A 16112-nucleotide genomic window follows, 5' to 3' on the forward strand; every position below is an offset into this window, starting at 1 on the left:
AAAATTTTATTCATTATGTTACTCTCTTCTTTGTTTGTCGCGATTTTTGTTATATGGCGCGGATTGGGGTTTGGGGTCGGCGCGGATCTGGCGCGGATTTTTTCTCGACTTTTCCGTAACAACCCTGCGTTGCCAGATAAATCTGGGAATGCCACATTTTTTCAAGTGTCAGCCAGAATAAAGACTCACCCTTCTCTATGCCAGACATTAACAGATTTTGCCATATTTTTTTACTTTATGCCCATTTTGAGCAACTTTTTGTGCTTTGGAATTTTATTGAATTATAATTTTAAATCCAATGTGATTCAAATTATTTCATATTAATAATCTTAAAATTCTTAATAATTTCTTTTATTTTTCATGAAATGACTTCAAATGCTTAAAAATTTCCTAGAAACTGTAAAAAAAGAAACGAAAACAAATAAAATGATACTATCCAATGTAAAATTTTAGAAAAGTTTATAATTTCATGATGTATAACATATTTTACATATTTTAGAGCAATAAATTTGAAAATCGGTTTACTAATTGTTCTGTTTATTAAAAAATATCAGAACATTATGCAAAAAATAATGGCTTAAACAGTTGTCTTAATTCGTTACTATTGTCCTAATTTGCTCCAGATGCCGATGTTTGATGAAAAATAATTAAATATTTTTTTCAAGTTTAAAATCATCACTAAACGTAATTATTTATAAAATAAATTAAATTTGATGGGAAATATTTAAAGCGCTAGGCATTTTGCGGATCCGTAAATTTAAATTTTAATAATGTTTCCTAATAAGCCAAATAAATGTTGATATGTGCCGAATACAAATTTGCAAATAATTTAAAATTCTTTTAGATTACTAAGTATTTTACCGTTCATCTATTTCCACAACCAAATCTGAGTTTCCAGACCAAAAAATGATTTTTTTTATAACAATTTCGGGAATTCCCGGCACAAAATATAAAAAAAATCCCGGGATTCGCCCGATTTGATGGCGTACTCAAAATTCCGAAAAAACGTATTTTTCATCAAAAAAAGTTAAAAAATAGTTTTAAAACCGCTGCCATTTCCCGTTACTCAACTGTCAAAAATTGAGAGACATGTCATTTTATGGGAAATTTAATGTACTTTTCGAATCTGAAATAACCCAGAAGGGTCATTTTCCGAAAAAAGAGCAGACAAAAACAAAAATTTTGATAAAAAGACATAAGGGGTTTGCATGTATTTTTCACGAGTTATCAGAATTTTACAAAAAAAGTTTTTTGAAAAAGTGATGATTTTGACCATTTTTTACCAGTTTTTCGAATTTTCAACCCCAAAAACTCAATCGTGTGCTTTTGAAAGTATTTTTTTTTTTTTTTTGAAAGCTCAGCTAATTTTGCATAAGAATGACCCCTTGAACGATTGTTGTGACTCGTGCATTGCGAGAATCAGAATAAAAAAAAAAATTTGATGGGTGAATGTATCCGGTATGTTTTTTTTTTTTTTTATTTTCGAGAAATCCCCACATACAAGCAGTACACAAGCCACAAAAATCGTCTAATGGGTCATTCTTATGCAAAATTACCTGAACATTCCGAAAAAAATACTTTCAAAAGCACACGATTGAGTTTTTGGGGTTAAAAATTCGAAAAACTGGTCAACAATGGTCAAAATCATCACCTTTTCAAAAAACTTTTTTGTAAAATTCTGATAACTCGTGAAAAATACATACAAACCCCTTATGTCTATATATCAAATTTTTTGTTTTTATCTGTTCTACAACTTTGAAGAACATTGTTATACTCTAAAATGTAACCCTGCAAAGTTAGAAAAAACACGTAATTTTAAAATGGAAAATTTTGTTCTAAATGAAAAAAATACCCTTCTGGGTCAATGTAGATTCGAAAAGTACATTAAATTTCCCATAAAATGACATGTCTCACGATTTTTGACAGTTGAGTTACGGGAAATGGCAGCGATTTTAAAACTTTTTTTTAACTTTTTTTGATGAAAAATACGTTTATTCGGAATTTTGAGTACGCCATCAATTTTACACAAAAGTCCCTTTGACACCAAATTTCTATCTATTTCTATTAACGGTTACGAGCTACAAATCATTGAAAAACGTGTCTTAGTAAAAAACCAGAAAAATGAAAGGGGTCGTACCGCCCCACCGTCACGAAATATCGAAAAATGGACCTCGGATTCGTGATCAGGGACCAGAATAACCTCTTAGAGCAAAGTTTTATGCAAATCGAAGAAGGGTCGGGGCAACTGCTGTGTGAGTTGGTGGAGAATGACCCAAACAAGAAAATTCTTTCCAGAAATTATTATAAGTGCACAGTAGGGTGACAAGAAAAATTGAAAATTTTGGAAAATCTTAAGAGGTACCCCTTGGTTCGATTCTTTAGGCAAAATAAGTAACTGTGCCAATTTTGAGCAAAAAAGTTTTAGGGTCGCTTTTTATCGTTGATGTTTGGATGGGAAAATTTGCAAAAATGTAAGGGGAAAAGCAAACAATTCAAAAATCAACCAAAAGGTTGTGTTAAATGTGTCGGATCATTGTCAAGTATCAAGTCAACTTTGTCGAGGACCGCAAAACGATCCGAGTTAACCCTGACGAGATATTAGCGATTTAAAGAAGATGTTTTTGTATGAAACAATTTTTTCATTCACTTTTACGATCTATAGCGTCTCTTAAATCGGAAATTCCCGCAATTTTTATAATTTGTCCCGTAATTTCCCAAAATTAAAAAAAAAAAACAAATTTTGGTCTGGAAATTAATGGTAGATTTTGGAAATAGGTGAACAATACTCCGATACTTAGTAATCGATAAGATTTTTAAAGCATTAAAATTTGCTTTCGGCCCATTTCCAAATCTATTCCTCTGAAATCTCCTGTACCTATTCAGACTGTAGTCCAGATTTTTCCAAGTTGGCGGTAGTATCTTAAAGATTATTCGTAAAATATGTTTTATATTAAACATGAAATTCAAAACTTATCTAAAATTTTACATTGACTGGTATAACAACCATCCGTCTCCACGCGGTTTCGGATTTTGGGGCATTCGCCGGTAAGGAACTGTCAATCCACGCCTCGTTGCGCTGACATCTCTGTCATCGACGAGAAGAGAATCCCAACAGTGAGTCTCTCAATTTTAAAATTTTCCCAAACCCTCTCTCAAACTCATATCTCGCTCATGTTGGGAAAATGTGTCTTCGCTTCGAGGAAAAACTTGGAGAGAAAATTGAATTGCACACACACACACACACAAAGCTAGTGGCGGCGGCCCCAAAATGGAGGAAAATTTATTGCTCTTCTCCGCTGGTCGTCGCAAGCCGGGCTCCTTTTGTGCGAATACATATATGTACAGTGTACAATAATGGGTTGGTTTGGTTCGGTTCGGTATGTTGCGATGTGTGAAGCACTCTGTAGGTTCGTTCGATCGTCGTCCCACATGTGTGTGGGGAGGGATGGGGTGAAATGGGCGCATTTGCTGAAAAGTTTTGGCAAACGTTAAAACAACAAAAAGATGATTCCTAGAGTTTTTTTATGAAAAGATCCTAAAAGCAAATATGTTTCATATGTTTATAGGAATTTTCAGAAAAAGACTCTGAATTTTCTCTTTTCTTAGAGGGTAGCATAAAATAATATAAAACGTAATAGAATTGAATGGAATTAATTAGGATATAATTGATAAGAATTAGTGCGTCCATCCCGGGAATTCCCGGAACAAAAATCCTGGGATTATCCCTAAACCGGGAATTTCCGAATCCCGGGATTTTTTTTATATTTTGTCCCGGTAATTCCTGAAATTGAAAAAAAAAAACATTTTTTCTGTCTGGAAACTCAGATTAGGTTGTGGAAATAGGTGAACAGTTCAATACTTAGTGTTTGATAAGAATTTTAAAGTATTAGCAAATTTGTATTCAGCTTATATCAACATTTATTTGGCTTATAAGGGAAAATTATTAAAATTTAAATTAAAATGTTTAACGCTTCAAACTGTTTCATTATTTTTATTTATTTATACTTGAAAAAAATCATATTTAATTATTTTCATCAAACATTGGCATCTGGAGCAAACCAGGACAATAGTAACGAATTAAGACAACTGTTTAAGGGGTTACATACATGTCAATCGACAAAAAAGTCAGAGGTTGGTGTGAGTACACACTTAATTTTATTTTAAATCTGTTAAAATATACATTTTCATCTATCAACAAAACAAATTTGAAGACATTTCGTCGCCATCGTGCTAACTTGTCGTACATGCATTTTGGGCCAAATTGAGTTAAGAACGCCATTTTGTGCAGCTCACAATGCCTCACCTTTTGACCTTCACAGATCCCCAAAATTCGATTTCAATCCTTAGATATTCACCAAAAACCGAAAAAACTCCGTGCATTTTTGTCACTTTACATATGAAAGTAGTTTCAATCTTGTCGTGCTATCTTGTCACTCCATGAAAATTGATGTAAGTGCGACACAAGGTCAAAGGGATTTCAGGCCAGGAAAGTCAGGATGCGTTTGTCGCACATACAAGCTAGACTACCGTTAACATTTGTAATTATAACTCGGGATTCCAGCAACCAACTTCAACCAAACTTTGGGACAATGCGCAGAATGGTCAGCCAAACAAAACGTGTTTATTATTGTTTACATTGCGTGCTCTCGTTTTTGAATATTCAAGGTCAAACATTAAAACGCGTTTTTCTCGGAACGTCAAAATGGCGGGTGCGACAAGATAGCACGACGACGTCGATTTGGTTGTATCATTGCCGAGATATAGCTATTTGAAGTCAGCAGCAAACTGGTGCCACGATATCTCAACACTGCTTTGAACAAAGCGGCTCAAAATTTTGGTGAAGACTCGTTAAACCGGTCCTGTGTGCATGGCGAAAGCTGATTAAAAAAATATATTAAAAAAAAAGATAGAAATATTTTTGTGTTTTTCATATAAAAAATATAAATTGTATGTTTTTGATTTTTGTATTTTTCAAAAAGCAAAATTTCAAAATCGTCAAATTCGTCATGCACACAGGATATGTCTTGAGAGTCTTCACACCAAATTTCAGCCAATTTGGTCCATCCCATCTCGACTTATCGTGGCACCCGTAAATCAACTCGGTGTTTCGAGAAAAAACGCTCAGAAAGTTCGACAGTCCGCTTTGCGGACGGCAAAATGTTGAGCTTAAAATCGTCTCTAACTCACTTTAATCATGTAATATCTTCATGAAACATTCAGGTGTGATTGAAAATCATCTTTTTAGTGGATCAATAAATTTTCCGTAATATGAAATTTTGTGATTTTCTACATGTAACCCCTTAAGCCAATCTTTTTTTGCATAATGTTCTAATATTTTTTAATTAACAAAACAATCGGTACACCGATTTTCAAATTTATTGCTCTAAAATATCCTGTACCTACTCAAACTGCAGTCCCAGTTTTCTCCCAGTTGGCGGTAGTGACTTAAAAATAATTTGTAAAATATGTCTTTTATAAAACATGAAAATCTAAACATTTCAAAAAATTTACATTGGATGGTTTAATTTTATTTGTTTTCGTTTCTTATTTTTTTTACAGTTTCAATTAAATTTTTTAAGTTTAAGTCCAACAAAAACATTTCATATAAAAAATATAAGAAATATATTAATAATAATTTTAAGATTATTATTAATATAAAATAATTTCAATCACATTGGATTAAAAATTGTGATTCAATGAACAAAAAACAACAATTTAAAAAAAAAGACTAGAAACTGCTGTTCTTGTTAAGATTGAAGTATAGATTATCACCAATTAATAGTATTGAGCTAATTCTATGATTTTAAGCTTGAAAGACATAACAAATGAAATAAAAACGTCGATTTTATGGCTGTTTCCAAAATTATTCAGGATCTTAAAAATATTTTTCCCGTTTCCCGAGAAAATTGGACGCCTTAATTAGGATAGAATTGATTCGAATAGAATTGATTAGAATAGAATTTAATAGAATTGAATTAAACAGAATTGAATTGCATAGAATTGAGTAGAATTGAATAGAATAGAATTAAATTGAATAATTGAGCAGAATTGAATAGAATTGAATAAAATTGAATAGAATTGAATAGAATTGAATAGAATTGAATTAAGCAGAAATGAATTGCATAGAATTGAGTAGAATTGAATAGAATAGAAACGAAGTTGACTTTATAGCTGTCGGCCACTATTGCTAGTACCAACCACTAGTGTCTTCCTTTTATCTACAAGGACTTCGCCGCCCTGGGCTCCTAAGTGTATGAAAGTATGGCACGGAGCGACGGCGCCGAATACCCGTATTTACACAAAGAATTTTATAGCGCCCGCCGTGGGATTCGAACCGGCGACCTCTGGATTGTGAGTCCAGTGCGCGGTCCGATTGATCCACACGGGCGGGATTAGAATTAAATTGAATAAATTGAGCAGAATTGAATAGAATTGAATGTAATTGAATGTAATTGAATAGAATTGAATAGAATTGAATATAATTGAATACAATTGAATACAATTGAATACAATTGAATAGAATTGAATTGCATTGAATTGCATTGAATTGAATAGAATGAAATAGAATAGAATTGAATTGAATAGAATTGAATAGAATTGAATAGAATTGAATATAATTGAATAGAATAGAATTGAGTTGAATAGAATAGAATTGAATTGAATAGAATTGAATACAATTGAATAGAATTGAATAGAATCGAACAGAATTGAATAGAATTGAATAGAATTGAATAGAATTGAATGTAATTGAATGTAATTGAATAGAATTGAATAGAATTGAATAAAATTGAATAGAATTGAATAGAATTGAATAGAATTGAAAAGAATTGAATAGAATTGGATAGAATTGAATAGAGTTGAATAGAATTGGATAAAATTGAATAGAATTGAATAGAATTGGATAGAATTGAATAAAATTAAATAGAATGAAATAGAATGGAATGGAATAGAATTGAATAGAAAATATTGAAAAAAAAAAGATAGAATGGAATTAATATAATAAAAAAGAGCGATAAGAATAGAAATCATTGAATAGATTAAAGAGGATTGTTTAAGTAGAGTTCAATAATACATAAACATTATGTTAAGCTAAGTTTTCAAATAAAATACCAACTTCTAATTTCGATTGTGGATTTTAAAATGAACTAATTATCATAAAAAAATCTATGTTTTTTTAATCAAAATTACAACCATAACACCCACTTTACCCTATCTCATTTCCCTAACCAGCATAAGTTCGCGGAAAACCGTCTCGACATGCTGCTCCATTCAACCCAAACCCGACGACCACTATCGATCTGTTTTTCCGCTCTCTCTCTCTCTCCTGAAACTTGAAGCATTCTCTCCCGCTCTCATTCAATGGGAAAATGTGTGTGCGACCATTTCTTAGTATAGCACTTCTTCTTCCGCAGTGTTCCAATTTTCCACGATGATTTCCCCCCCTCAAAACTCAATTCTCTCTCAATTCTGTTCAGTGTGCTCCCCGTCGGAAAAACGGTCCGCGACTTCAGACCAGACCTCCTCGCTGTGGTGCATATGTCGACGAACACGACACGGAATCCGTCGGAAAAGGGAACCGTTTTTCGCGAAATAATTCCGGACAATTGCGTGCGGTCAGCTGCAACTTGATTGTGATAAAGTGTTTTCATTTTTGAAATTGCTTTTTTTTTTCTTGTACATTTTTAAGTGTGCTTTGTGTGATTTACACCGAAAAGTTGGAGGAAATTTTTCGTCGCACGGTTTTTCGCTTCGCGACGAGAGTTTGAGCAAAAAAAAGAAGGAAAAAGTCGGCGAGGAAAATTCTTCCGCGACGACGATCCGGGGGCCTCCCAGAAGAAGTGCCCGGTTGTGTGTCCCTCCCTGCTGCTTAGAAGTGACGAGAAGAAGGGGGCAAAACTGCGATATATTTAGAGTTTTTTAGTTTCAACGCAACGTTTGCTTGAGGTGGCGCCCTGCTCCGCTTCGATTTGTGAAGTCGGTGGACGAGTCGGAACAAGTCACTAGGAAGAAGCAAGCGAAGAAATATAGTTAATTTTTCAAACTAGTCCAATGTAGTTAGTCCACAACTAGAACCCGGAATTGGTGCAGTTAGTCCGCTACTAGCCGGAATTTCTGCTGTTTCGGAAAAATCAACCATGGCCGTCTAGAGGCCACATCGTGCGAGTGTTCGTGTGTGCGTGAGTGAGAGAGAAACCCGGAATCCGGCGAAGGTTCGAAGTTGGCCAACATGCGACCGCGGATTCACGCGCGGAGAAAAGCCGGTCCCCACGATCCGGATCCGGTCGTAACCGGTGCAGAGTAGTAGCAGCCATTAATTACTGTTTTGTCAATATTGTCGATCGGGAAATTCGGGGAACTGTCAAGAAGGTGGAGCGAGCGCGCGAGTGAGAGAAAGGAGCAGGTGGCAGGACCAGGAAGGAATCTCCTCGGTCCTGGTCGGAAACCCTCGAGGAAATTGAAATACTCTGAGAGAGTGAGCGAGTGGCGAGAGAGAGGAGAGAATCGGCAAGTGAGCGGTGTTCAAGAATAGAGGAGACCTTCCTGTCAAAATAGAAATAAACTAGTGTGCAATGTTGTTGCGGGGAAGAGTAGCAAAATAAAAACGAAGAAAACACTCACAGTCGGTCGGTCGGAAACATATATAGAACATTGTCACATACTAAGAATAAAGAGTAAGACATAAAAAAAAACACAAGACAAGAGAGTTGAGAAAAAAAGAAGAAAAGTGCAACATAAACTGACAACGAAAAAGAATAAAAGTCGGACCTCGTCGTGGAATATATATTGAGTGCAGTACTTTTCGCCGGATATCGGACTGTTGTTGTTGTTACCTTAGGGTAGAATTGTGTCGTGGTTTTATTTGCTAGACTTGTCCCAGACTGCATCGGGAAGAAGAAGAAGAAGAAGCACTGTGTATTTGACCAACCAACAACGACTTAAGGAATAGAAGCAGACAAAATGGTACGGCGAGTTTCGTGTTCTCGGGGTTTCCTTGGGACATCGCGGGCTTGGGAATCCTTAAGAAAAATGGGATTTACTTCGTGAGGGACTCGGGTTACAAAAGGGTGCGTGGACGATTTGGTTTAGGTTTCCTGAAAAGTTCAACTGTCATTGAGGAAGGATTTTTTCGTTTTGTGGTGGAGTATTTTGATTGCGAAACCTACACGATAAAGTGCGAGTTTGTTTGTTTGCCGTAGTGTAACAGCTCCTTAAGTGAATGTAATGAAAAACCATCACCTATTAGGGATGCAGTACATCCAATCCAAAATACTTGTTTCCCGATTATCCGAATCCGGATACTACCAGGATCAACAGACATAAAAAAAAAAAAAAACAAAAAAAACCTTACAAATTTAAGGATTCGGTTATCGGTTGAGCTAGATGTCGGATAGGTATCTAAACGGATCATTATTGGAGTATTCGGATATTTGAATACGTGGATAATCGCATCTTTTCTATGTAAATAAGTAAATAAACTGAATTTGTTACTTCAATTATTTTTAAAGGAGAATTCGAAAAGTATTTCGGTATTATTTTCGCTAAAGAAAGATTTAATTCTGCTGGGATATCTCCTCTATCTTCGTAGTCCGAATATTTTATAGAGAAAGTTTCGTCGAAAATTAGTTTCAAAGGTCAATCATCATCGATTTAGAAATGACAAAACACGTCTACCTTCAATCACCATTTTTTTCCCCCGTGGAGAACGAATAATCCGTTGGCAAATTTTGTTGTACTGGCGTCTCAGCTCCCAAAATTCCAAATCCAGAATCATATAAGAGTCCAGAATATTGCTTTTTTCGAGCCCGACACCTTCCCAAATTCCATCAAGATTGACAATTTGGTTCTAAAGTTTTTAAAGTTGTTTGATCAACCTACTGTGAGGAAAACAAAATCTTGAAGGCGAAATTTATGTTTCAGGTTACAGTGCAGGCCACGTACAAGCTTCTACGATAAATGTGACAATGATCGAATGTATCAATAAGATTTAAGACTGTTTTACTTTTTGCATTTCCGTACACAGTAAAACAAATCGTGGTAATATTACATCTGGGAAGGGGTACATCTTTTGTATTAGAAAATGTGTAATTTTACCTCAAGACCATCGAGAGGTCCCCCCCCCCCCATCGTTGACAATTTCCATACAAAAAACTTTTTTGTATGGCGCGTGGACCATCGCAAATAACAAAAATTGGTCCTTCAAAAGTTATGCTACAAAAATCATTCTGGTTGATACAAAAAGGGTAAATTTTTTACATAATCTTGCAAGCTAGTTGGAACATTTAGCGATTCTTTAAAGTGCCATCTTAGTCTTATTTTTGAAGCGAAAAGTTTCACAAAGTGCAGAAGCCCTCAGAAAAAATACTTCGGATAATTGACTCACGAAAAAAAAACTTTCCATTGTCTTATTTTGGATAGTTGAGCTTAAATTTATCCAAGAATATATCTAGAGTTTTTCTTTTTTTTAGAAGGTCCTATAAACAAAATTTTCATTTTTTGCTTTTTGGGCGTTTTTAGAACCGCCTATATAGTTTTCAAAAACACTCAAAAAGCAAAAAAAAAAACAAATTTCGTTTATAGGACATTTAAAAAAAACTCCAGATACTACACAGCTAAAAATGTAGTAATCCAGCTGCGTGTAAAAGACCTGGGTGTCAAATAAATATTGCATTATTTTATGCTATTTTATGTGATGATTAGGCTTAGTGATTTTTCACGCTCGAAAATAGCAAATTTCACGGGAACCTCAAATTCAAAACACCAAATTTCACGCAAATTTCGCAGAACGTGGAAAATGTTAAAATAACTCTGAAAATCTTAAGTCTAAATCACAGAAACTACTCTTTAAGCTTCATTATACATTATTATTCACTAAACTAAAAAAATCTTCACTAAATTTGAACGTGACTCAAAAAAAATTTCCCAATTTTCAAAAAAGTTCTTAACTAGTTTATGGCTCTTTATATATTTCGAAACATAATGTAGGGCATGCGTAACTATTCTCATTTATTGAACTGCTTTTTTAATATTCGACGAATAAAGCTAAAAAGTTTTAGCTGATTTTCTTCTGTTTTATCAGTTTACATTTTTTTTTTTTTGAATTTCATCTCAAAGCAAGATTTGACAATCTTGTCCAGCCAAAATGAATAAAATAGTTTGAATTTTCTGCGACATTTAACCCAATCAAAATAATTTTTAAGGAATTCATCTCATTTCAAAAAGTTAATTTAAAATCAATAGACAAAAATACAATAATTTGTAACGAAATCGAAAAGGTGGAATTTTTTAAATTTCGCGGGAATCATCCACCCAAATAATCAAATAACATTAAAATTAAACAGGACTCTGAAAAAAATCTGAAATGTTTTTCAAATGTGATTTTGAAGATAAAAAATACTCTTCATTTTATTTTGATTTGAACAAATCTTGAATCTTTAAATCTCTTTTGAAATTATTTTTCTGCTATTCATAACTTGTTTTTATTAGGTCCTTTTAGGTGCTGTGGATTTTGAAATTATACTTTTCAAATAAAATAGTAGAAACTTTTTAATACAGCGAATGAAAATAATACTAAATTTAGTTAGTTTCTAAAAAAACTGAAAAATCTGAATAATTCTTCAAATGGTTCAAACTTAGCCTATCAATTGAAATTACATAAATAACCTCTGTGGTAGAAATATTTATTACGATCTCATAAAAAAAATATTGCTGAAAATCGATAAATTTCAAGAATTTGACACCATCCGCGAAATCGACAAAATTCAATAACCCTATATTAGTAATTGAACAAGGGTATCCACTTGCTTAATTCTACTCTAGTTCTTAAGATTATTTTCATTCCTATTTGAGTTTTATAAAATATTTTGAGAAAAATCGTTGCAGTTTCACACAAACATAAAATTTCACGGGATTTCGCGGAAAAAGCCAAATTTCGCGGATTTCACGCTGTCCGCGAAATCGTGAAATTTCACTAACCCTACCCATCAGTAAGGGAAACCTACTAGTCCGAAATGTCAAGCTCATATATGCGTTTATCCTTCCAGCTTTACATCGGTCGGATGGCCGAGTGGGCTAAGGCGCCAGTCCTTACTGTTGGTGCTGGGTCTGAATCCCTTCGGATGCAACTTTTTTTTGTGTTTGCAAAAAATGAACATTTTGACGAAGGTAATGTGCATTTTTTGCTGTGTACTCTAAAGTGATATTCTAAAGCAATCTAAAAATTTAAAATCCAAGATGGGGGAGGATTTGGTATTGTGACAGGCATTACCATTTTCGGTCGCAAAACTCGAATGTCAAAATAAGAAAATAATAAAAACCTTTTTAATCAAGATTTGATTATCCGATATTCCTTAGAATTCTTCGTATTATCAAATCTTCGGATAATCGAGGCAGGACTATAATAAATATTTTTTTCCGATTGGTAGTCTCAAAATTACAAATTTGTAATGAGATTCACAAGCTTTCAATCTATAAAATTATCATAAGGCCTTTGTAAATATTTTTGAAAGATTATGTCCCTCGACTTTGATCAAAGTCTGGCAAAAAATAAATAAAAAAGTATAAAAATTGAAATTACGGGATGGGATTGGAAAGGGGTTTCAAAATACATTTTACATCAGTTCAGTTGTTTTGCAATTCAAGAGTTTTTTTTTTTTGTTTTTTTAAAGGTCCTATAAGTTATTGTCTTTTATATGTTTATAGGAACTATTTAAAAAAAATATTTCCACAAAAGATGGTCCCATTGTTAGTTTTCAAAATATCTAAGTATCTACGACTTTTTTGTTCGCGAAGAAAAAAGTTTTTTATGGAAATTTTACAAAAACATAACATCAAATGTTAGAATTGATTTTAAAATTTATTCAAATGTTTCATTTGTTCGGTATCAAAATCGAACCCATAGGTGCCGAATATCCTCAGGTGGCTGAATGGTTACGGTGTTAGCTTTGTGGTTCTGGGTTAGGTTCATCTGTTCCCAACGTGAAAGTTAAGGATAATAAAAAAATAAAAATTGAAATTACTGGCCATGGTTTCAACATTTTAATTAAAAAAGTATTTTAAAATGCACTATACACCTGTCCAGTTGGTTTGCCATCATTAGTTTCGAAAAAATCTAAGTACTGAAGATAATTTATTTTTTTGCAAAAAACAAAATTTTTGCGGTGCTGTACATTGGAATTTCATAAAAATTCAAAACATTTTTAAACATGCTCAACATGATTATCAGAAAAATGCATTTTAGATTGTTTTCAGTTGACTAGACTTCTATTTTCATGGAACTTTTGAAGTTTTTTGGAAAAATATTTTTTTGCCCCTGATTTTCAGACCAATTTTGAAGGGGGGTGACATAAACTTTGAAAAATATTTGCAACGGCCTAAGGCACTATCCACAAACCACGTGGACACTTTTTGGAAATCTCAACCCCCTTCTCGTGGACAACTGTCCATACAAAAAAACTATGGAGCGTGGACAATCGCCGTATACCCCCCCTAAAGTGTCCACGTGGTTTATGGATGGTCCCTAACTGGAATCAATCATTAATCTTTAAATAGCTTTTACAGTGCATTTTATCAAAAAAAAGAGTGTTTTACTTGCAAATTTGATAAAACCTTTAACACAAATTGAAAAAATAGTGCATTTACAATTCTTTGAAAAAATTATGTCTCTTAAAATAATTATCAAATCTGTGATAAAAATGCTACGCACTCTTCATAGATCAAAAATTGTCTTTTTCAGCATATTAAAACCCTTATGAAAATAATACTCTTTTTGGGAATTGAATTTTTATGATTTTTTTTCTTGAAATGAGCTAACTTTTTCATGAATTTTCCTTTTTTATACCTGCAACTTTGCCGAAGACACCAAATCGATCAGAAAATTCCTTTTCAGATACAGATTTTCAAATGCAGGGTTGTTACGGACGGCGCGGATCGCGCGGATGACGCGTTTCGCGCGGATTTCGCGCGGATGTGAAATTTGGTTAATATTTAAAATATTTGATAGATAAAAGTAATAAAGAAATGTATTATCAGGGAATCAGGGATTTTTTTTAATTTGTTTCGATTTCTGTTACTGATACAAAATTGAGTTTTCTGCCGAAAATGTTTGTTTGTATTTTCTTAATAAAAATCGTCAAAAAAATCTTCATGAAGAGATTATTTTTTAAATGTATTGATGAGGATTTCTTAAACAAATTTATTACTACACTCAACTAATTTTTACCGGCTTTGAATATTTTTAATATCTTTTGAGTTTTGAGTATCGTTCTTTTCAACCTTATTTATTGTTTATTTTATAAAGGATTTCAATCATGTGAATCATTTTTCAAACTTTTCTCGAAGTTATATACCAGGATGTAAGAAAAATTATTATTGGGGCTTGTTTCTTAAATTCTTAAATTCCTCAATTCTTAAATTCTTAATTTTTTTAATTTTTTAATTCTTAAATTCTTAAATTCTTCAATCCATAAATTCTGAAATTCTTAAATTTTTAAATTCTTAAATTCTTAATAAAATAAAACAAATTTGGTGGTTCGATTTTTATGAGTGACTCTTTGGCGAGAATCATCAAGTATTTTACTTACTTAGGCGGACCATTCTGCCCCCCTGCCTCCTCCTTAGATTTATGAATTTTTAAGATTTTCAAATTTGTAAATTTTATGATCATTTTCATTCCATAAATTTTAGATTTTTTTTTATTTTTCATATTTATATTTCAAAATGTTTTAATTCATATTTAGAATTTCTCTTTTTACCAAAATTATTGTTATGGCTTTTCCCTCTGGATTACTTGATCCTAGCAAAAATAAATTTGTCCATAAAATTTTCGGCGTTTCAAGATTCTGCGTTCTGAGATTCGGCCTCATGCGGCTATTCTTGATATAAAATTGCATTTATTGAATACAATTTTATTTAATCGTTTGTGATTGTTGTGTTCCTTTTGATGGATCTCTTGATTTTTGTTCCAAAAATTTTTAATTCATAAAAAATAAACTCTAAACGCGGATTGGGTTTTGGAACGGCGTGGATTTTTTTTCGACTTCTCCGTAACAACCCTGCAAATGCTAACATGTCAATTTTATACGGACATCTGTCAAACTGTATGTAGACCGGTGACGTAAAATGTCCGTATTTACGCAATAAGTTTTAACTGAATTAAAGATACTAAAATTAAAATCTCATGAAATCGATCGATTTCGGATAGAATTGCTCGATTTTTGATTGAATTGAAATTTTATGACGCAGCAAAGCTACGGGTTTGGGTAGCTTTTGAAGCGACTCAGACTCCTACTCTCAGTCCTACTTCTGAAAATTTGGCGACTCCGACTCCAGCTCATCAAAAAGACTCGACGCCACCGACTCTGACTCCAACAACATCTCCCATAAAAATTTGTTGAAAATTAGTCGAACATCCCAATGCAGCAGAATATGATTTTTAACGACATATGTTTTCGAAATAGTCTTTACTATTCAAATTGCAACAATTGACAAATAATTCAAAATTTAAGACAGAGCCAAAAACTAACTACTACCCCTTCTTTTCTTCCCCCTTTCCTCTTCAGGACACAACGACAGCGCTCGATCGCTGCGGACGGCATCTACAACAACTCGCTGTTTATGCACGCGGCCACATCACACGTCGGCAACATCGTCCAGGTCCAGACAGCATCCGGTGTCATATTCGAGGGAGTGTTCCGGACATTCTCGTCCCAGTTTCAGGTAAGGGCCCTCAAGATTTCGTTAAATATCAACCCAAAGCACCACCTCTTTCGGGCAGTGGTTTATCTGCTTGAGAAGCTGAGTTTATTCGTGATTTGAGACACTTCTCAAACGCCAAAAATGTTGAACGAATTATCGATTTTCGGTGCGCTGCTCTCCTTAACGTCTTTGGTTACATCCAAGCCACAAACGGCGAAGAAGGATTATGTGCATGTCTCGCCCATTTGGAAGGGCCATTTTTGCAGTGGCAGAGTTTTTATTGCTTTCTTGCCTTCGTGCAACGCTGCTGAATGAGAGAAGCCCAAAGAAGGAGACTATTCATTCACAACGCGCTAGTCTCCTCTATCGGGCCAACACAAAGAACACGAAGGGGGGGAGGGGGAGAGAGTTGTGTGCAT

At 33.7% G+C, this 16112-nt stretch overlaps 1 protein-coding gene across 4 annotated transcripts in view; it reads left to right on the forward strand.

Moving 5' to 3' along the window:
• The window catches only part of LOC6045570 (ataxin-2 homolog), a 57400-nt gene that overhangs the window by 14277 nt on the left and 27011 nt on the right, over positions 1-16112 (forward strand). For 3 of the 4 annotated variants that reach the window (XM_038259147.1, XM_038259148.1, XM_038259150.1), the window contains exon 2: positions 15558-15714. In XM_038259147.1, coding sequence (XP_038115075.1) covers positions 15558-15714 — 157 coding nt within the window. Of the gene's footprint in view, positions 1-8443; positions 8962-15557; positions 15715-16112 lie in introns of those variants that run through there. The other variant, XM_038259149.1, reaches the window with a different exon arrangement.

This window comes from Culex quinquefasciatus, chromosome 3, assembly GCF_015732765.1.
Source record: "Culex quinquefasciatus strain JHB chromosome 3, VPISU_Cqui_1.0_pri_paternal, whole genome shotgun sequence".
Taxonomy (NCBI): domain Eukaryota; kingdom Metazoa; phylum Arthropoda; class Insecta; order Diptera; family Culicidae; genus Culex; species Culex quinquefasciatus.